The sequence below is a fragment of the Bos javanicus genome, chromosome 3, assembly GCF_032452875.1.
Source record: "Bos javanicus breed banteng chromosome 3, ARS-OSU_banteng_1.0, whole genome shotgun sequence".
Lineage (NCBI taxonomy): Eukaryota > Metazoa > Chordata > Mammalia > Artiodactyla > Bovidae > Bos > Bos javanicus.
The window spans coordinates 116092984-116116319 of NC_083870.1; the positions used below are offsets into that span (position 1 = coordinate 116092984).

Below are 23336 nucleotides of genomic sequence, written 5' to 3' on the forward strand. Positions count from 1 at the left end.
TTCAATATCCTTGTTAATGATCTTCTGCCTAGTATTTTATCAGTTCTTGAGAATTCTGTGTTGAGTCTCCAATTGTAATTGTAGATTTTTGTTTTTCCTTTCGTTCTATTGGATTTTGCTTCCTATGTTTTGTGGTTCTGCTGTTTGGCGTGTGAACATTTAGGATTACCATGTATTTTGTGGTTTGGCTCTTTTACCACATATAATGTTCTTCCCTGTCTTTGACAATTTTCTCAGCTCTGAAATCTCCTTTATGTGACATTATAATAGCTTTCTTTTGATTGTTTGCATGGTATATATTCCCCATCCATTTACTTATACCTGCTTATATCATAATATATCAAATGAGGTTCCTGAAGATATAGTTGGGTCATATTTTTAAATACACTTTGCTAATCTCTGCCTTTTAATTATTGTATTTAGACTATTTGTATTTAATGTAATTATTGATATGTTAGGACTTCAGCCTACCATTTTATTTTTTTCTGTTATATTTTTTGTTTCTTTATTTGTTTTTTCCTGTCATCCTGTGAGTGACTTCATTTTTTTTTTTTAGAATTTCCCTTTGATGGTGTTCTTTAAGTGTATCTCTTTGGATAGTTTTCTGCAGTTGCCCTGGGTGTTACATTATATATGTATAGCTATCACAGTCTGTTCATGTCATATTTTGAGTCAAGTAGAAAAACTGTAATTCCCTTTATATCCTTTAGCTCATACCCCCATCATTTCCTAACATTTTAAAATATTTCCTCCGCATACATTGAGAACCATGTCAAACATTATTATAATTTTTACTTCAATCAAATAACATAATTTAGAAAGGGCAGAAACGCCTATTCTTTTTACCTATGTTTTTGCTTACAAGTTCTTTCTTGCCTTCTGGTACTCCAGGTTTTCCTTTTTATTTAAAGAAGTTCCTTTAGAAATTCTCTGAGGGTGATTCTACTGGTGAAAAAAAAATCTTAGTTTTCCTTCATCTTGATTTCCTCCTCTTCACTGTTGAAGAATATTTTTGCTGGGTATAAATTCTGGTGGCATATAAGTTCTTTCAGTGCTTGAAACGGTACTGTATCCTTTCTTCTAGTCTCAATTTCTTGTGAGCAATCCACAGGCATTTAAGGTGTTTTTCCCTATAGGTAAAGGGTCACTTTATTTTTCTCCCTCAACGCTTTCCAGACTTTTTCTTTGTCTTCAGTATTCAGAAGATTAATTATGACGTATCTCAGACCAGATTTCTTTGGATTTATTTTGTTTGGGGTTCACTCAGCTTCTTAAATCTGCAGGTTTATATCTCTTTATGAAATTTGGGAAGATTTCAATCATTATTTCTCAAAATGCTTTTTCAGTTTCATCCTCCTTCTCTTCTGAGATTCTGATGACGTAAATGTAAGATTTTTTTTAACAGTCCCACTGTCCCTGATTCTCTGTTTAGCTTTTGTTTTTTTTTCAGTTGATTTTCTCTGTTGTTCTTATTGGATAATTTCTATTGTCCTATCGTCCAATTCAGTGTCACCTTTATTCAGCTGCTGAGCTCAACCAATAATTTGGATACTGTACTTTTCCGTTCTAAAATATCCGTTTCTTCTTTGTATCATAAACTATTTTGTTGAGGTTTTATATTTTTTTAATCTGTGTATAGTAGCTTCATAATTACTCATTGAGAGATTTTAACCATGACAACCTTAAAATGTTTGTCAGATAATTCTGACATCTCTGACATTTCAGACTTGGGATCTACTATCTATTTTCCTTCAGTTTGAGATCTTCCAGGTTCTTGTATGATGAGTGACTTTCAATGAAACCTAAACATTTTTGTATTATGCTGTGAAGTGAAGTGAAAGTCACTCAGTTGTGTCCAACTCTCTGCGACCCCATGGACTTAGTCCATGGAATTCTCTAGGCCAGAACACTGGAGTGGGTAGCCTTTCCCTTCTCCAGGGGATCTTCCCAACCCAGGGATTGAACCCAGGTCTTCCACACTGCAGACGGATCCTTTACCAACTGAGCCACCAGGGAAGCCCACTATGCTATAAGCCTCTGCATTTCTTTTCATTATTTATTAATTTACTTTTCTTTTTATTCCTATTTTTCCTTCTTGTATCCTTTTCAATTAATTTTTATTTCTCTACTTATCTTTGCTATTCCTCTTTTGCTATACATTTTAGTATCATTTAAAAAAATTACAAAACACATCATCAGCTTATTACAATTTACCTTAGATTAGCCCTTCATGGTTCCCTGAGAAATGCAATCAAGCCACACACCCATTTACTGCTGTCTGCCCTTTCTTCTGTATGTTATTTGTGTATATGGAACAGACACACATGGCTCCTACTCTGCTTGCTTTAAAAGCCAGGTTATTCTAGGAGTCCTCAGCCTTTTACATTTGCCCTATGTTCCCGTTTCTCAGAGCTGAGAATTCCCTTTACCTCTCTGCTCTCTGTTCTCCCACCTGAGCTAACTCTCCTTCAGCCTGAAGAATAACATCCCTTTAGTGTTTTCACATTGTGGGTCCGTGGCTGATGAGTCCTCTCAGATTTTGTTTGTCTGGAAATATCTCTATTTTCAGTTTTGAAGGATATTTTCATTGGGTATGAATTCTAGATTGGTGATTATTTTTTCCCCAGTCCTTCAGGATGCCACTTCGTTCCTTCTTGCTTTCATAGTTTCTGCGGAGAGACTCCATAGTCTTTCTTATTTTTCATGACCCTGAAGGAAATGTGCTTTTTTTAAAAAAAAAAAAAAACCTAGTAAGACTTTCCTTTGACTTTCAGCGTTTGACCGACGTGTCTGGACCTCATTTTTCTTGAACCTCAGTGAAGCTCTTGAATTCGTGGCTTTGTGTATTTCATCTGAACTGGAAAATTTAACAAACATTACTTTTTCATTTATTGCTTCTGTTCCATCCTCCTGTTTTTGGGCAAATTCTAATTGCACATATGTTACAACATTTGATTATGCCTCAAATCTCCCTTCTTCTCTGTTCTTTATATTATTATTTTTTCTTTACTTCAGTTTGTATTTCCTACTGATTTGCCTTTGAGGTCAACCTACATTTACTATGTCCACACTGTTGTTAAACCAGGTAGAAGACTTCTTACTTTTGGATACCATACTTTTCAGTTGTAGCATGTTCATTTGTTTCTTTAAAAAGACGATTCTAAATTTCTATCTGCCCACACTGGCCATGGCCAAAGCTGGGGGCCACACACACTCCAGGTTACTCCAGAACAGGATGAGGAAACCGTGGCCAGACCACAGTGGGCCGTCTCCCCAGAGAGCACCTGCCATGGATGCTATTGCTATGGCAGTGATGTCATAATGGGAGCTACAGCCCATCCAGGGTTGATTGACAGTCCTGTGTATCTGGAAACTTGTTTCTGCCAGGACAGACTCTTTGTCTGTCTCGTTATCTTGTGGACCTCAAATGCCTTGAACTGCACTTGGCATACAGTGCTCAATAAATACTACTGAAAGAAACAATTAGTAAAGATGATCTGTCCCTCAATATCAGCTTTTGTATCTCCAAATCACAAGAGAAGGTGGACAAAACTGTAAGCTAAGTAGATTAAACTGTACTGTGAGGTATCATTGCTGAAATAGGCTATAGCTTTCTCTCCTGTTACAAAATAAACACGAAACCACAGTAACTCACTGGGAGGTTGCTTATTGAGTATGGAATAGCAAAGAAGGTGCCTGGATGCGCTGAATTTTCACCAATGCCATGACTGTGGCATCTTAAGGCACTGATCTAGCTGAGAGGGGTCAATCTGCATAGGATCTGGATTTGATGAATCAACTCACTCAAAAATATGTGCTGAGGACTTGCTGTGTGCCAGAAAGGTTTACAATAGTGAGCAGCAAAGACAGTCACACAGTCCTGCACTTCAGTGGATACGGGAAGGCAGATACTAACAGAAAGATCTTGTCAGTAAATATAACACGAAAACTGTGACAAAGCAGCCGGAGGCCACTACAGCACAGTGTCCAGTGCCTGCAGAGCCACCAGGATTACTCAGAGGTCCCAGAAGGTTTCCTCGAGGAGAAAGGACTTGGACTGACCCCAGGGATGAGTAGGGGTTTAACTACACTCAGGATGAGGGTGTGGGAGCAAACACAGTTCCAGAGAGAGCAGCCTGTGGTGGGAGGGAGCGCAGCGTGTTTGACGGACAAAGAGGAAGCTCAGGGTGCTGGAGTGCAGCCAGGGAGGGAGAAGGGGGTGATGAGCCTGAAGACGGAGCCCTTCCCAGGTCAAGCATGGCTTTGTCAGCCTGGCAGAAGATTGTCAGCTTTATCCTTGTGGGAACTAGGGTGTCACTGAAGGGTTTCAGTATGGAGTGCTAACGTCATATCTGTATTTCAAGAGGGGTGCTCAGGTGGCTGTATAATCTCTGATCAACTCACTTTCTCTGGATAAAGCTGGAATAACAGCCAAATTGTATCCCTCTGAGTCCTTTTTCTCCTTTCCGATGTTCAAGGTTGTCCCTTCCCCTTCTTCTAATGGTCTTCTTAAGGAGGGGATTTAATATAGCTAATTAAGTCTCAGCTTACGAAACGAAATCATATTTATGTCTCCCAAGGTCGCATGGATTGGAGTTTTGAGAACTCAAAACTCTACATTTACACAATTACCATCAATCTGTTGGGGGTACCCTGAGCACATCTATTGTGTGTTCAACCAGTTTAATTCCAAGAGGGAAATTCACAGCAACCCCATCCTGGGACACTTCATGAGCTAGGCCATGGTGGAGGGCAGACGCCAGGCTTCAAGGAGTGGGAGGGGCAGCAGCACCAGACGGATGACCAGCTGTTGGCTAAGGAGAGGAAGCCGAGTCGCAGCTGGAGGGGTGCAGCCACCTCCTGTCTTCATTTTCCCTTTTGCTTGGCTTGATTGCCCCATTCAGTCATTACAGCATCACTTTTTGAAGACAGGAAATTCATTAACGGGGTCAACCGGTGGCATAAATAGGTGCCCTCACCTATTTATGGGAGTTACATATAGAGAACCCTCATCAGGCTATGGGCTTCCCTGGTGGTTCAGATGGCAAAGAATCTTGCAAGGCAGGAGACCTGGGTTCAATCCCTGGGTCAGGAAGATCGCCTGGAGAAGGAAATGGATACCCACTCCAGTATTTCTGCCTGGAGAATCTCGTGGACAGAGGAGCCTGGTGGGCTACAGTCCATAGTGTCATAAAGAGTGGAACACGACTGAGCGACTAAGCATGCGTTGGGCTACAATGATGGAGGCTCAGAAGAGGTGCATGAAGGACATTCAGGTGTTAATCTGAAGAGTCAGAGGTAAGCCGTAAAACTGTAAAGTGTAAAATCAACACAAAAGGCTTCAGGATAGAGTCACTGTAAAGACACCACATGTCCCCCTGGGCTGGCAAACTAATCGCTAATGCAGTTGAGAGTGTGACAAACTCAGGGAGTGTGTGAGTCCCAGGGAGGGCTGATGCACTGTGGGAACTTGAGAAAGCCCACACCCCTGCCAGCTCCTCTGCCTGGAGTATCCTGGCCCCAGAGGCACAGCTGGCTCTGGACCCAAGGGAACCACGTTCACTGCACTTCTGATGCCAGTTGTATGGGGGTTTCCTCCACCAGGAAATCTTCTGCAACACCAGCTGGGGCTCCTACAATCTAACTCAATTCTGACACTGTTGACCTGGAGATATAGAGTCCCATCCCACAGGTGAAGGGTGATATCCCACAAAACTGCCCCCACCCCACTCCAAATGACAATCACAAGTCTAGACTGTCACCTGTGCTTCTGATCAACCAGCTATAAATCTACGGTTCCCATGACCCCCTTCTCTGGTTTGATGAATTTGTTAGAGTGGCTCACATAACTCATGGAAACACACTTATCAAGTCATCAAAGGACACGATAAAGGACACAGAAGAACAATCAGATAAAGAGGTGTGTAGGGCAAGGTCTGGGAGGGTCCTGGGCACAGGAGCTTCTGTCTCTATGAAGTTGGGGTGCGGTACCCTTCTAGAAAAAGCAAGAGGATTCCAGAAAAACATCTACTTATGCTTCATGACGAAGCCAAAGCCTTTGACTGTGTGGATCACAACAAACTGAAAAATTATTAAACAGATGGGAATACCAGGCCACCATACCTACCTCCTGAGAAACCTGTATGCAGGTCAAGAAGCAACAGTTAGAACCGGATATGGAACGATGGACTGATTCCAAATTGGGAAAGGAATACGTCAAGGCTGTATATTGTTACCCTGCTTATTTAACTTCTATGTAGAGTACATCATGTGAAATGCCGGGATGGATGAAGCACAAGCTGGAAGCAAGATTGCTGGGAGAAATATCAATAACCTCAGATACACAGATGACACCACTGTTATGGCAGAAAGTGAAAAAGAACTAAAGAGCCTCTTGATGGAGGTGAAATAGAAGAGTGAAAAAGTTGGCTTAAAACTCAACGTTCAAAAAACAGATCATGGCATCCGGTCCCATCACTTCATGGCAAATGGATGGGGAAACAATGGAAACAGTGACAGACTTTATACTCTTGGGTTCCAAAATCACTGCAGATGGTGACTACAGCCATGAGATTAAAAGACGCTTGCTCCTTGGAAGGAAAGTTATGACCAACCTAGACAGTGTATTCAAAAGCAGAGACATCACTTTGCTGACAAAGATCCTCCTAGTCAGAGCTCTGTTTTTTTCCAGTTGTCATGTATGGATGTGAGAGTTGGACCTTAAAGAGGGCTGAACGTTGAAGAATTGATGCTTTTGAACTGTGGTGTTGGAGAAGACTCTTGAGAGTCCCTTGGACTGCAAGGAGATCAAACCAGTCAATTCAAAGGAAATCAATCCTGAATTTTCACTGGAAGGACTGATGCTGAAGCTGAAACTCCAATACTTTGGCCACTTGACGTGAAGAGCCGACTCATTTGAAAAGACCCTGATGCTGGGTAAGATTGAAGGTGGGAGGAGAAGGGGGTGACTGAGGATGAGATGCTTGGATGGTATCACTGACTCAATGGGCATGAGTTTGAGCAAACTGCGGGAGATGGTGATGGACAGGGAAGCCTGGTGTGCTGCAGTCCAAGGGGTCGCAAAGAGTCGGACACGACCAAGCGACTGAACAACAACAACCCTTCCAGCATGTGATTGTGTTCACTCACTTGGAAACTCTTCAAAGCCTGTGATTATTGGGGTTTTACAGAAACCCCCTCACACGGGCATGATCAAGTATTGACTCCATGTCCAGCTCCTCTCCCCTCTCTTTGGAATGGGGTAGATGGAACTGTGATTTCCAGGCTTCTGATCACCGCTTGGCCCTTCTGGTGGGAACAAGCCCCAACCTGGGAGCCACCCAGAAACCCACCCAGAATTGCTTCATTGTAACAAGAGAGGCTTCCAGTGCACTTATCACTTAGGAATTTACAAGGGTTCCAGGAGTTCCATGCCAGCAAGTGGGGGCAGAGACCAGTAGGAACATTTTCTATTATCTCACAGGACCCCAGTACATAACATTGAATATTGGGATCTGACTGGCCTCTAAACCACTGGTAGATGGATGAGTGGCAACTTAAAATTCAATTCATCAGATTCCCTGACTCTCCAAGAAGCCGCTCTTTGCCACTGGCCTCCTCCCCCACAGATCTTCTACAGGGCGGTGGGCATTTGAGGCACATGTCCTAGCTCCTCTGAGAGTTCTCATCCCACCTGTGGGCTTGGGTACCACGGATCCGCAGTGAGGAGGGTGGGGAGGTCACTCCCAGACTGGATTTATCCCATTTATGATCCCACAACCCTGAGGGCTACGCGTTTGGTGCACCAACGCACAGTGGACCAAGGGAAGCTCACCACAGGCAGGCACGTTTCCTGGAAAGCAGCCCAGGGCAGCCAGGATGCCTGGACCAACCCTGGCCTCTGGGGCCGGGCTCCTGGTCACAGCTCAGTTCTGCCTTCTGCCTCCCGAGCGTAAGCATCACTCACCTTTTTACCTCCTTTCTTCTTTCCTGTTCTCGCTGATAGTTCCTTCTCTCTGTTCACAGCTAGTTTCAAGTTTTTTAGTTCCTGTCTCATCAGCTCATCAACCTAGGTCAATATAAAAGATACTATGTTTTAGGTGAACTTGCCTGCTTTGTGTTTTCTTTGCAAAGTTAGAAACAGCTTAAATTCTGGGTAGGTCACGAACAGGACGTTATAAAGAAGCACTGCAGTGGAAGACTTGACTAGGACTCCGGCATTAAGGCCGCTTTACCTGCACTCTGATCTCTGACTCCAGCTCCTTCCGCTTGTCTTCCTTAATCAGTTCAGGGTCATAGTCCTGGGGGAAATTCCACGATTCGTCTTTATTCTTCCACAGGTCTGCACTCCAGAAGGAGAAAGAAAAAGAAAATGAATTTTTTTTCTACATGAAGACTAACAAAGGCAGTTTCGTGAAATATAACACAAATTCAATTTTCTACCCTATGTCCTTCTTTTCCACTTTCCAAATGGAAGAACTGTGCCTGTACAACATCTGAAAAATAAAGAAGGAAATTGCTAATGTGAAAAGCTCTAATAACGAAGTATGAAACAAATGGTACCATTCTGTACCATCATAGTCATGTATGGATGTGAGAGCTGGACCACAGAGAAGGCTGAGCGCCCAAGAACTGATGCTTTCGAACTGTGGTGCCGGAGAAGGCTTTTGAGAGTCCCTTGGACTGCAAGGAGATCAAAGCAGTCAATCCTAAAGGAAATCAGTCTTGAATATTCATTGGAAATGCTGAAGCTGAAGCTCCAATCATTTGGCCACCTGATGTGAAGAGCTGACTCATTGAAAAAGACCCTGAGAAAGATTGAAGGCAGGAGGAGAAGGGGACGACAGAGGATGAGATGGTTGGATGGCATCACCGACTCAATGGACACGAATCTAAGTAAACTCCAGGAGACAGTGAAGGACAAGGGAGCCTGGTATGCTGCAGTCCATGGGATCACAAAGAGCAGACATGACTTAGCGATTGAACAGCAACAACAATAATTATGGGGTTATGCAATTATAGGTGACTGTTTCTGTAATACGTTTTCCATTAGTTCTATTATTCACATGATTCAATGAAATGGGAGAGATTTTGTTGCTAGTTCAGCTTACCCGTGACTTACCTTGGGCCCTATTAAAAGCCAACACTGAACACACAAATACCCATTACTCATCCCGAATTCAACAGCTGTATTTTTGTATTACTTTTGGGATGTTTTTGAAATCATATATATTTTACATGTCCCTTTGGCCTTACCCTGGCAGTTAGGAGGATGGTTAGAGGAAATAAGGGTAATTTTGTATCACTGGAATAAGTGGAAATAAAGCTGTTTTCTCAGAAGGGGAATTCCAAATGTTCACAGAGGTGCAGACACCTGGACCCTGGCCGTGGGACTGGAAGATCTCCCGGGGGAAAAAGACTTGCCAGCTGGGGAAGGGATCTCTTCCTTGAATTTGTGTTCAGACTGTGATGAAAATCTGCTGGAATCAAACCTGCAACCACCATGTAGCTGGGCCACTTTGCTGGGCGCTGGTCCCTGGAGGCACTGATGCTGCTCAACTCGGGAGGGCAGTCGAGGGCTGCGGGGACGCCCACCTCCGTCTGACAATGGCTACGACCGGGAAGAAAGGGGGCCTGTGCGGGGTCTGGACGGCAGGTGGTGAGTGACGGGGCGGAAGATCGGACAGGAGTGTGTCCCCTGACACAGCTGACCAAGTAGGGAGGGGCTGGCACTTACACTCAACACCCAGAGAACAGTCACAGCCACAGACAGAAATGCATGTCTGGGTGCACAGGGAGCCAAGCGGTCAACCCTGTAGGCAAAGGGCAGAGCTAAGTGGGCACACAGACGAAAAAGGAGGGTGGAATCTCTGGGTAAATCACAGAGGCCAGGGGTGAGCAGAAGCAGTGAGACAGGAAAGGAGAAGGGATGAGACACGGTGGGAACTGCAGATCCCGGGCGACAGAGCAACAAGGCCACAAGAGGCAGACACACAAGAATGGAGAGCCAGGCATGGAATGGCCTGAAAGCTCCGGCCAGGGGGAACCCCTGTCAGGGGGACCCTGCATCCTAATCACTTACCAGCTGCTGGCCCTACGTCGTCCTTTGCTTATTAACAATCTCCACCCCCAAGAGGCGAGGGGCCAGGCGGGACAGTGGCTGTGCTAAGAACAGTTAAAAACACTTGTTTTTAGTAAGTGGAAGAGAGGACACAGGACCATGGCAGGTGTCCTCTTACAGGGATCCGAGTCAGGACCACACAGGACACAAATGGAGGGAGACGGGGAGTCCCGATTTTCCAGAAGTGTGGGTCAGTTGCACAAGTCCTGGGGGGACACCCTGATGCTGCTCCCAGAGGCTGGCAGGGAGGTTTCTGAAAGCCGAAGAGGGTCATCACAAACTGCTGACCTCACACAGGTCTGGTGGGCCGGCTCACTTCCTGGACAGCTGGCTGGGCAGAGGGGTTGGCCTGTCTGGATTTCAGGCCTGGCAAGGGCTCTCAGGCTTAGCAGTCTCCCCCAGCTAGACCGAGGGCAGTGTGGCCTGCGCAGGGCTCCACCAATCCTTGGCCCATCATAGGAAGATGGGAAGGAGAAATCTACCAGTGATGCAAAGTTTCAGCGGCAGGTTTTTGAAAAAGATGATGTTGAACGTGCCCAGATCCTTTCTAGGGTAACGACTGTGAATGTATAAGAAAAAGATAACACATCACAAAAGTGCTGAAATTTTCGTAAAATTGATGCACCCATGGGTTCTTCCCTGGCAGGGTGGCCAGGTGGGAGGTGGCCCAGTCACTGCTGAGGCTCAGACAATGGGATGAGATGGGGCTGGAGGAGCTTGGGGGTGTGCCTCCTGGACGCCCGTCAGAGGTGAGGGTCAAAGGTCAAGGGGAGGGAACCTCCCTGGGTCCAGTGGCTAAGACTCTGCGCTCTCAATGCAGGGGGCCCAGGTTCCATCCCTGGCCAGGCAACTAGGTCTCATATGCTGCAGTTAAGAGTCTGACTACCACAACGGAAAGAACCGCACGCTGCAAGGAATATCAAAGATCCTGTGTGTCGCAACTAAGACTCAGCCAAATAAATTTTTTTTTTTTTAAAGTTCAATCAGGGCTTCCCTCATAGCTCAGTTGGTAAAGAACCTGCCTGCAATGCAGAAGACCCCAGTTCGATTCCTGGGACAGGAAGATCCTCTGGAAAAGTGATAGGCTACCCACTCCAGTATTCTTGGGCTTCCCTGGTGGCTCAGCTGGTAAAAAATCCGCCTGCAGTGAGGGTGACCTGGGTTCGATCCCTGGGTTGGGAAGATCCCCCGGAGAAAGGAAAGGCTACTCACTCCAGTATTCTGGCCTGGAGAATGCCATGGACTGTCTCGTCCATGGGGTGGCAAAGAGTCGGACACGACTGAGCGACTTTCACTTCAAGCAGAATCACCACCCCGATGGGGGAGGTAGCCAGCCTGGGACTGCGGGGTCCCAAGGGGCAGAAGACCCAAACAAGACAGATGGGGGCCAGGTGCGGCAGGGATGGGCACACAAGAAATGTCTGGAAAGCTGGCTCTGAAGAGTCGTCATTTTGAATAGTCATTCCCATGGAGAGTGTCAGCAAGAGACAGCTATCCTGCTCATGAGTGTCAGGGCAAGAACGCATTGACTACATGGTCTATCCCACTCCTCTGATGTGAAAAAATGTCTTAAGTCATAAATATCTGAGAATTTCTTCTTTGGCCTGAACCCCGTGGAAGGGGGATTTTGCAGAGCTTGTGAGGTGTGAGTACATGAAGGGCGGTTAATTCATGGGCCTGAAGGGAACTGCTCCATCTCTGTGCATTTTCTGAAATCTACATAAGCTTACACTGAAGGAAACTCTGAAATGTAGGAATAATATGGGTTTAAATTCTTTTTTATGGGTTTAAAATGGTAAGTTTTACCCCTTGAAAATATAACTGCGCTAAAATGTTCTACTCGTCAACAATACCGGGATTTTTGTGCTGGCTCAGTGGCAGAGTCCACCTGCCAAGTTCAGTTCAGTTCAGTTGCTCAGTCATGTCTGACTCTTTGCAATCCCGTGGATGCCAGGCTTCCTTGTCCATTACCAACTCCCAGAGCTTGCTCAGACTCATGTCCATTGAGTCAGTATGCCATTCAACCATCTCAGCCTGCCAAGTAGGAGACGTGGGTTTGATCCCTGGGTCTGGAAGATCCCCTGGAGAAGGACATGGCAACCCACGCTAGTCTTCTTGCCTGGGAAATCCTATGAGCTGAGGAGCCTGGCGGGCTGCAGTCCATGGGGTCGCAAGGAGTCAGACATATTGACTAAAAAGCAACAACACTCAGCAATAACAATAACAACTCTCTTCTAACAGATGACGACTGAATCTTGGTTGATAATTAAATCTTTGCAAGCAAACCCCACCTGCTTCATTAAGGTCTTTTAGAGCAAAACCCCTTTGTTATTCAAAGGAAGCTGCTTTGCTTTTTCAGGGGATAGATAAGACAGGAAGTAATGCATTTAATAGTGAAAGGAACACACAATATTCAACAGAAAGGAAAGCAAGATACGATTCTTTATGTGAAGCAGTGGCACCCCGTGACATCCGCACTCGGGCTGTGCCTCCGATTTACAGATAAAGCACTTCCGAGCAGCCTTCGTGGGTTTTACTAGAGATGACGTAAATGGACCTAGTTTTCCACTGAAACGTTGTTTTTCTCATGACACTTTTGCACAGGGCACGATCCCTTCAAGAATTTCATGGACATTTATAAATGCAGGAAGCTATCCATGTTCTCAAAGGGAAACAACTGACCCCTCTTTCCTGTAGCAGAGAACGAGTTTTTAATCTGAGAGTGGGAGAAGCCAGGGCCGGGGCAGTTTTCATCGGCTCAGAAGTAGACCGAGGAGGGGGCTTAGTATCAGTGATTAAAATGCTAATGCTTCCTTTGAGAAGGAAAGCCTTTGATTTTTATGAAAAGGAATCTCAGATGAAGACACTGAATTTCTGTAAGTTACCGAAGACATGTCAGATAACTCATCAAACACCCCAACAGCCAACGAGGAAAATCATGTTTCATGTCTCCTGCTCCCGAGCAGCTGGCAGTTTTCTTAGCCTTGATGGAATTACAGGGTAATTACACACAAGGTGTGGGTTGTTTCAAGAGCTTTGCTGTGTGGGTCTGTGGGCTTCCCATAGGAATGTTAGATGTCCCCCAAATTAATTTTTATCAAAATAATGCGGTACCTTAAAGCCAGAGAGTATTAAAAAGATCATAATTAAAAAAAAAAAAAAAACTCTGCCTTCCAGTTACACCATCCAAGGGCATTTATTCATACATTCATTTGTTCATTTAAAATGCATTGGCTAGATTCAGATTTATCCATAAACCTGATTTATTCATAATTTATGAAATTTCATGCCCTGTCCCTGGTGGCTCAGACAGGAAAGAATCTGCCTGCAGTGCAGGAGACCTGGGTTCGATCTCTGGGTCAGGAAGACCCCCTGGAGACAGAAATGGCTACCCACTCCAGTATTCTTGCCTGGTAAATCCCATGGGCAGAGGAGCCTGGTGGGCTGCAGTCTATGGGGTCGCAAAGAGTCACACATGACTGAGTGACTGACAAAGCTGCCTGGTTCTCACAGACCTGTTGCCCTGCTGTGGGGAGATGGGAACACACCCCTGGAAGTCAGGTGGAGGCAAATATTGCGGCTCTGGGGCGGGCACAGGTGAGGCGGGAGACTGTCATCCCACCTGGGTCTCAGGGGAGGCCTGAAGGGACAAGCATTCCAGGCAAAGGGAACAGAAGGCACGACAGCCTGGATGTGTGAGTGTGAGCAGCTTGTGGGAGGAAGAGCACGGGGCGCACAGGAGGAGGATGTGAAGGTCCGGCTTCACGTGGGCTCTTTCGGCTGTTATCCAGAAAGATAACATCTAGATAATACGCTTATATTGCTTTTTCTTCTTAAGTCCCAGCCTTTTCTTCCAATAATTTATTTTAAAGGTTTTACTGGAGTATAGTTGTTTTACAATGCTGTGTTAGTTGCTACTGTACAACAAAGTGAATCAGCCGTGCCTATTCATACATCCCCTCGTTTTCGGATTTCCTTCTCATTCACATCACCACAGAGCACTGAGCAGAGTTCCCTGCGATATACAGTATGTTTTCATTAATTATATATTTCGTACATACAGTACACTCTCATCAGTTATCTATTTCATGCATACGGCACATTATCACCAGTCACCTATTTCATACATACGGCACATTCTCATGAGTCACCTATTTCATACATATGGCGCATTCCCATGAGTCACCTATTTCATACATATGGCGCATTCCCATGAGTTACCTATTTCATACATATGGCGCATTCCCATGAGTCACCTATTTCATACATATGGCGCATTCTCATGAGTTGTCTACTTTATACACAGTATCAGTTGTGTAGATATGTGGATCCCAATCTGCTTCTTGACTCATCAAGTTTAGATACAAGCTCCCGACTCCCTGTGAAGGTAGAGGAGGATTTTGCTCTCTCCCACTTTTCTTTCTTCATCCAAGCAGTTACAATCAGAGGTGAAGGGAGCCAGGCTTTCCAAGTCTTGAGCGTGTGCTGACTTAAAAGACAGTCACAACCTCAAAGTTGAGAGTTATGTTTTTACTCAGTGGGACTTTCTGGGACTTCAAGCCCAGGAGACAGCATCTCCAGTAGCCCTGAGAGACTGCTCTGAGGAGTGGGGTGGGGTAGAGTCAGGTTACATAGAAGTCTTCCAACAAAGGGCAGGTAGTCTGAACGTTAAAAGCATTTTTGTGAATTAAAGAAAGCCAGATATCTCGAGTTAAGGAACTTAGCACTGTTCTGTGTACAGGAAGATGCAAGAGCCTGGGCTCGCTGAGCTCTTTCCTCCACATGCCTCTCAGCTCTCTGGGGCCAGTATCCCGCGTGTTTCACATCCAGAGTTCCGTGGTGCTCACCATAGGGAGTGGCTGCAGCCTCATGGCTGCCAAACCAAGCAGGTACTGTTCTCCTTCCTGAATGCCCTTAGGGCTCAGAAGTTCACACCTGGAGGGCTGGAACTGCCGATGGCTATGACACCCGTGTTCACTTATGTGGCAGGAATACTCCATTTCTCAAGTGTAAGACACTACTGAGATGCACCCAGCACCCGAGACATCCCTCCACACTGGCAGCCACTCTCAGGACCCCCTGGAGGCTGGGCTCCAACACAGTGAGTGAGTAACAGGAGAATGAAGGACTGACAGGCAGGAAGCCCCAAGGACAGCCAGCAGAGAACCAGAAATGGGGGTTCTTTAGAAGAAAATGAGCTGACAGTTCAAAGGCTGGGAAAGTATCTTGAAGTCTGGTGATACATACGCAGAATACGAGACAAGAGAGGGTGTGTGCAGACCAGTACATAATGCCCTGTGACAGAGGGCAGCTGCGTGCGGGGCCTAGCCCTGAGTTCCAGGGGCACCCCAGCCGGGCCTGTGACTCTGCAGGGTGGACTACCACGATTCCTAGCCAGGTCCCTTGGAAGTGGCTGTGGCCAGACTAACAAGCCACCCAACTGGTGCCGCGGTCCCCACCCGCCCACGACCTCAGCCCCTGGGTGTGTGGTGAGCCTGCTGGTGGCATGCGCCGCCCTTGCGCCTCCGGACCAGCACCGCACCTGCACACCGGAGCCAACCAATGTTTGCTGAGTGAATATGTGAGTGAGTGGACGTCTGACAGAATCAGTAGAGTTGCCATGTGAGCCTGCAATCCTACTCCTGGGTATATACCTGGATTAAACTATAGTGTGAAAAGATACATGCATCCCAATGTTCACAGCAGCATTATTTACAGTAGACAAGACATGGCAACAGCCTAAATGTCCACTGACAGATGGATGGATAAAGATAAAGAAATGTCCCATATATACAACGGAATACTTCTTAGCCACAAGAAGAATGAAATAATGCCATTTTCAGCTGCATGGATGAACCCAGATATTATCATATTAGGTGAAGTAAGAAAGAGAAAGACAAACACCATATGATACCACTTACGTGTGGAATCTAAAGTATGACACAAATGAGCTCATCTTCGAAAGAGAAACAGACGCACAGACGTAAGGAACAGATGTATGGTTGCCATGGGGGTGGTCGGGTGGGGGAGGGTCGGGCTGGGAGTTTGGGATTAGCAGATCAAACTATTATATACAGGATGGATAAACAACAAAGTCCTTCAGTATACAGCACAGGGAATGCATTCAACATTCTGCAATCGACCATAATGGAAAAGAGAAGGAAAGTTGAGATTCTCAACATGAATGATGGCAGGTCTCCGACTGTACCTGCTGACCGGGCTGAGTGGTGTTTATGTCTTCCTGGTTGTTGTAAAGAGAACTGAGATGGGCGTGAAAACATGCCTTCCATGTCGTGGGCACCTGATCAATGTTAATTTACCCTCCGACCTCCTCTCTCCCCCATTAAAGCAGCTGCCGAGTCCTTCCGAGGTCATCCTTTCCCGGTGCTTCTGCCTCAGCTCAGCGTCTCCAGCCGAGTGGGACCCTGGCCACTAGTGCTGAGTGAGAGAACTGCAGGAGGGACATGGACTTTCTTATTTTACGGACCCAGACAGCCCATCAAACCTGCCACGACTCTGATAAGAGTTGCTAAGGGTGAGGCTCAACTAACTGTGGGTAGAAACCATCCATCAGTGAAAAATACATATTAAGTAAATAACAGTCCCACTGCGGTCTGGCTAAGGCCAAATAAAGAAGGAGCCACATGCGTGACTCAAGCGTGGAAATATTCTACTTCACACCCTTATGGCATTTCTCAGGAGTTTCCAAATAGCACTAATGACCAGGGTCACCCTGGCAGGTCATTCTGTTTTGGGATTTATCATGAGGGTGGAGTGGAACCAAAGGAATTGGACAACCACTCCAGTAAATTATAATGAGAACATCTCAAAGGCCAGTTCATACACTTGCCGAAAGAGCCAGATTACATTCTGAAATGGGACAAAAGAATTAGGTGTCAGCATGCAGCACGTGTCTTAGACTAATAGGATTACAACATTTTACTGTACATACGGCACTGATTTTCCTAATTTAAACAATCCAGGGAAAATCCTTCTTCCCTTTCATTCCAAGCAAGAGAATGTTCAGCTGACGTCTCAAGGGTTTAAAACAGAACAGACGTTGAGACATATTCTCATCTTGCTCTTTTACCACCTATATGCTTTGAAGCCACTCAAAGCACTTTTAAAAGAGAGACGGGCAGACGGACTTGGTAGTGGACGGCATGTTTGCAGACTCTCGAGTTTGAGCAAACTCCGGGAGACGGACAGGGCAGTTAGACGTGCTGCAGTCCACGGGGAGGCAAAGAGTCAGACACGACTGAGCGAGCAAACAGCAGAAGTCTCTCATGACTGGGCACCAACGTCTGCCCAACAAGGGCACCCCAGTCAGCACACCCGTCCCGGTAAACTGACCTTTGTAGACGCTATTTCCTTCCTCCATCGTATGAAGGAAAACACTCGGTGACATTTTCCACATCTCTTCTTCTTCCTGCTAGAGCAGAACAACACACCCGTTAACGACAGGCAGTTTACCTGCTGCGATCAGACACTGAGCGGGGCGCACATGCGTGGTTACACTGACTGTGGAGAAGCACACGTTTGCTCCTGGTTTGTGGGCTGAAGGTCTAGCCCCTCGTCCGCCCACCTGGGAGGTTTCCCTGCTGACAGTCTGAGCGGGGGGGTGCTGTGTCCACTGACCAGCGCGGGGATGGTTTGAGACTTAGCTCCACCGGCGGGCTCACAGGGCCTTCCTGACCCAGGCACCTCCCTGGAGTCCCCCTGGCCCTGAGCTAGGTCCTGTCCTCTGAGGTCTGGCTCCTTCCCTGCTCTGAGAGCTGTTGCCCATCTGAGTCCTGCCACCTCCCTTTGCCATGTTCCCATGACCCAGCTTCGGGGCTGTTCCCCACCTGCGTTCTGCTCCACTACCTGTCAGCTCGGGCTTTGTAGGAGCCCAGGACTGCTTCTTTCTTTGCTGGCCTGTCCCCTCCCCGGGCCAGGAAGCCAGTCCTGAGCCCCAGCCTGAGCTGGAGACTCGGCCTCCCTCCTAGAGGCTGGTACTGTTGGCTTCCCTGCCCTGGACCTCTGCTGCAGAGAGAGCTCAGCCACCCAGAACAGCCAGATCAGAGCTGCAGGGACCCCGAGCTCTGCAGGCGCAGGCCCTGCCCTGATCCCCAGCATAAATACCCTCTGCCCTACACTGCCAGGGCTGCTGTCAACCGTGAACAGCCAGATCTTGCAAAGCCCCATCTGATGTTTCTGGGCAATCATGTTTACACTGTATGAAGAGTCAAGTGCCTGATGACCTGGTTCTTGTCCCCCCAGAAAGGACAAAGGAAGGATGCTTGTCTACGTGATGTCCATGGGGACTCTTCCAAAGCACCTGAAGCTCTCTGTGTGGCTTAGGGGAGGAGTGGCAAGAAAGGGACAAACATCTCTGGTGGGTCAGGGTAGAGGACGTGTCCTTCTTTCTGAGATCCCGGGGCCACACGCCCTGGTGGTTGGGCAGTGCCTGCCCTCATACCGGATCCCTCCCCACTCTCCTGCCCCGACTTCACATGGCTGACGGGAGGATACAGGGAAGGAGAGCTCACAGGAGTGATGAGAGCACCCAGGAGGGAGTCAGGCTTCTGGGAGGACCCTCACTTCTTGGGATGGGGTCGCAGAAGACCTGCTTGAATCACAGCTCATGAAATGTGCCACCAGCCTTGCAGAGCCTGGGAGAGAACCTGGACCCAGAAATGCTGGGGGCTCCAAGCCTATGGAGCAACTGACACACCCTTCAGGACCCACAGGAGGTCACAGCTCTCACTGGGGCAGGAGACCCACTATGCCCACCCAGGACACCTGATCTTCTGAGAAGAATCAGCCGGAGAAACAAGAAATGACAGTGTTGGATGAAGGCGTGTCCTTGGAGGAAAGAAATGATTCACAGACAGAGGGGCACCTAAAATAACTGACTAAAGAACCTCTTGATGAAAGTGAAAGAAGGGAGTGAAAAAGCTGGCTTAAAGCTCAACATTCAGAAAACTAAGATCATGGCATCTAGTCCCATCACTTCATGGCAAATAGATGGGGAAACAGTGGAAACAATGGCAGACTTTATTTTTCTGGGCTCCAAAATCACTGCAGATGGTGACTGCAGCCATGAAATTAAAAGACACTTGCTCCTTGGAAGGAAAGTTATGACCAACCTAGATAGCATGTTAAAAATCAGAGACATTACTTTGTCAACAAAGGTCCATCTAGTCAAGGCTATGGTTTTTCCAGTAGTCATGTATAGATATGAATGTTGGACTATAAAGAAAGCTGAGCACCGAAGAATTGATGCTTTTGAACTGAGGTGTTGGAGAAGACTCTTGAGAGTCCCTTGGACTGCAAGGAGATCCAACCAGTCCATCCTAAAGGAGATCAATCCTGGGTGTTCATTGGAAGGACCGATGCTGAAGCTGAAACTCCAATACTTTGGCCACCTGATGCGAAGAGCTGACTCCTTGGGAAAGACCCTGATGCTGGGAAAGATTGAGGGCAGGAGGAGAAGGGGACAACAGAGGATAAGATGATTGGATGGCATTACCGACTCAGTGGACATGGGTCCGGGAGTTGGTGATGGACAGGGAGGCCTGGTGTGCTGCGGTTCACGGGGTGGCAAAGAGTCAGACACGACTTAGTGACTGAACTGAACTGAACTGAGTCTTCTCAGAGGTGTTCCGCCCTCTCTCTCCAGGTATCAATTGGCATTCGTGCATCTTTAGTATTTTTAGAGTCAGTGTGTTACTGACCCGCGTGGTGGTGTGTTGTTGCCCTTTTGGTTTGGGAGACTCAGATCGGTCTGTATTTGGGGAGGATGGGACAGAGGAGAAGGGAAGGGAGACGAGGACAGGGAGGGGGACGAGGAGGGGCGGTAGGGGGAAGAGGAGGAGGATAGGGGGAGGAGGGGGGGAGGAGGAGGAGGGGGAGGAGGAGGAGGGGGAGGAGGGGAAGGAGTGCTACTCCAGGGATGGGAGCACAGCAGCAGAAGCACTTTTCACAGAGGGACCAGTCAGTCCATGGTGGTCTGAGCTGGGAGGCTGGGCTACCTTTTGGTAACTGGAAATCAGTAGGGCAGCGTGTACTGGAACAGGGGCCAGCAGACAGATAAGAGGCTGGGAGACAGAGCAGGGACGGACCTTGCAAGGCCCACGAGCCATGATCTTCAGAGAGCATGACCTTGGTCTGGGAGCAGGGCGGCCACTGGGGGTCCCAGCAGAAGTCCGATGTTTCTGCATCTGCTCAACGGGTCATGACTCTGGCTGGAGGGCAGGATAAGGCTGGAGGGGGTGAGGGTTGCCTCCCTTCTCTCCGACCAGGATTCACTTTCCTATCTTCTTCTGTGGGAAATCTCCCTTAGGCCCCAGGCCAATGTCCCCTCCCCTGTGAAGCCGTCCTGGATTCTCCCAGGTGGACAAGACCCTCTGTGGCTCAGCGGGATTTGCTTGTCCTTCCCGGCGCCTGTTTCACCGTGTAGATGACCGGCTATTTGTGCACTTGACTTTCCTGCTCTCTCAGGCTGCGGGGCCCCCGTGGAGGGGGATCCCATCTTGCTGATGCTCGCACCCTATAAAGAACCAGCACCAGGCTGGTTCTGGCCAGCCACGCCGACTCCCTCTGCAATGGGGCAGAGTCCACACACAGGTGGACTGGCCAGCTGACAGCAAGGTGGGAACATGGGCCCCAGCCATCACAGCCTTCTGCGGAGAAGCGGTGGTCTCCATGGACCTGGGTCCTGCAACTCCCAGCTCCAGCCCACGCCTTCCAGGAGTCTCTGTCATGCGTCTCCCACATGCCCGGCTCTGTCTTATCAGCGGACCTAAGTGGGCTGGTGTTGCCACCCACAGACCCAGTGAGTCACAAGAGAAGCAGGATCTGAGATATGCCCAGTCTTTCCACTCATTCAGAAATCTTATAAACATCACGGAGGATCTGCTCTGTGCAAACGCCCGCGAGGGACGTCCAGAGAGTAGGGGCCTGGCTTACCTTGGCTTCTCCTGCAAGCTGATGGCAAAACCACGTTGTATGTTTTGCAAAAATGGTTATTTATTGTGCCAAGAACACGATGGCAACAATGCAATAAAATTTTTAAAAATCAAAGAAAATAATCAGCTTCCTCACCATCACTTTTATCCAATGAACCCTTTGTTTTTCTTTTTCCTTTTCTGTACATATAGGCAATGTCTGTCTGTTACAGCATAATCATAGTGATATAAAAGTCTTGCCAGCTGAGTAGGTGAAACAAAGCATTTACTTTTAATCTCTATTCCTTTATTTGGTGCCACTGAACTGTATTTTGTGTTTTGTTTGTTTTGATTTTTTTTGGCTTGTTTACCAACTTTATGACCTTGTTCACCTGTAAACATTTCCCGAGCACCTACTGTGTGGGGAAATTTCTAGGGGCTGGGATGACAAGGACCCTTCAGGCTCCACCCCTGGGGCCTGCCTCTGAGTTCTCCTGTGCTGGGATTCTCAGATTAGTTGTTGTTCAGTCACTCAGTTGTGTTTGACTCTTTGCCACCCCATGAGCTACAGCACACCAGGCTTCCTTGTCCTTCACTATCTCCTGCAGTTTGCTCAAGTTCATGTCCATTGAGTTGGTGATGCCATTCAATAGTTCCTCTGTTGTCCCCTTCTTCTCTTGCTCTCAATCTTTTCTAGCATCAGGGTCTTTTCCAATGAGTTGGCTCTTTGCATCAGGTGGCTGAAGTATTGTAGCTTCAGCATCAGTCCTTCCAATGAATATTCAGGGCTGATTTCCTTTAGGATTGACTTATCTCCTTGCTGTCAAGGGACTTTCAAGAATCTACTCCAGCACCACGAATTAGAAAGCATTGATTCTTTGGTGCTCAGCCTTCTTTATGGTCCAACTCTCACATCCCTTGGGCTTCCCTGGTGACTCAGATGGTAAAGAATCTACCTACAGTACAGGAGACCTGGGTTATATCCCTGGGCAGGGGAGATCCCCTGTAGTGTCGAATGGCAACCCACTGCAGTATTCTTGCCTAGAGAATTCCATGGACACAGGAGCCTGGCGGGCTACAGTCTGTGGGGTCACAAGAGTTGGACACGACTGAGTGACTGACACAAACACACATCTGTACATGACTACAGGAAAAACCATAGCTTTGACTATACACACCTTTGTTGGCAAAGTGATGTCTCTGCTTTTTAATACGTTGTCTAGGTTTGTCACAGCTTTTCTTCCAAGGAGCAAGAGTCTTTTAATCTCAGATCAGTGGAAAGGGGTTAAATTCAAGTGGGGCCACGTGTTAGGCTTTTTAGATGGGGGTAGGCATCTAGGCATTTATCTGTTAACATGTAAGCCCATACGTCAGCCTGATCACTTGTGGCTTTCAGATTATCTGATGGGTCCCTCAGGATCTGTGTCCTGGGGATAGGAGAGAGGTCACTCTGATGGGGAAGAGGCTGATGACTTCTCACTGAACTCAGAGAGAAATTGTAATCCACTTTTAGACGCAAAAGGGAAAAATCAGCCCAGAAGTGGCCTGGGGGCACTGCAGACAGACAACAGCTTTTCCAGCTAATTGAATTGCATAGAGACAGGCCCAAGCTTTTTCCCAGAAGAATTAACACCAAGCCAAGTCTGTTTATGGCTGCAGGAAACAGAGATAAGACTCTGCAGTATTTGTGCGATTGTGTGTTAGGAACAGGACAAAACCACTGAAGACAGTTCCAGGGACTTCCCTGGTGGTTGTGGTTAAGACTCCATGCTTCCAATGCAAGGGGTGTGGGTTCCATCCCTGGTGGGGGGACTAAGATCCCACATGCTGTGCAGCACGGCCAAGGGGTGGGGGGGAAAATATATATATATGTATACATATATAAAGGAAAATAGTTCCAAATGGTTGAACATACGGAACACTGAAAAATAACAAAGAGAAAACAAGAGCTGTAAGGATGAACTGCAGAGTGCTTTTTTCCCATGTTTTCTCTTCCAAAGCCAACATGAGGTCCAGAGAGAGGCAAACGAAATTATGCTGATATTGAAAGCATATTTGCAAAGATTGCTATTGGTCTGCAGAAAATGCCCTTGAGGCACCAGCATTCTCCTCTATCAAGGTCCCCCTTTAGGGGGATCTCCTTATCTGCAAGCCTGAATACCTCTGTTCAGGCAACTAACCTGTGTGTTAGTTGCTCAGCTGTGTCCGACTCGTTGCACTCCGTGGACCGGAGCCAACCAGGCTCCTTTGTCCATGTGATCTGGGCAAGAATACTGGAGTCGGTT

At 47.1% G+C, this 23336-nt stretch overlaps 1 protein-coding gene across 1 annotated transcript in view; it reads right to left on the reverse strand.

Annotated features, from left to right (window-relative positions):
• IQCA1 (IQ motif containing with AAA domain 1) overlaps positions 1–23336 on the reverse strand; it is a 187887-nt gene that overhangs the window by 66089 nt on the left and 98462 nt on the right. Inside the window, 3 exon segments of the mRNA XM_061412712.1 lie at positions 7967–8068; positions 8235–8341; positions 17474–17549. Of these exon segments, the coding sequence (XP_061268696.1) occupies positions 7967–8068; positions 8235–8341; positions 17474–17549 (285 nt within the window).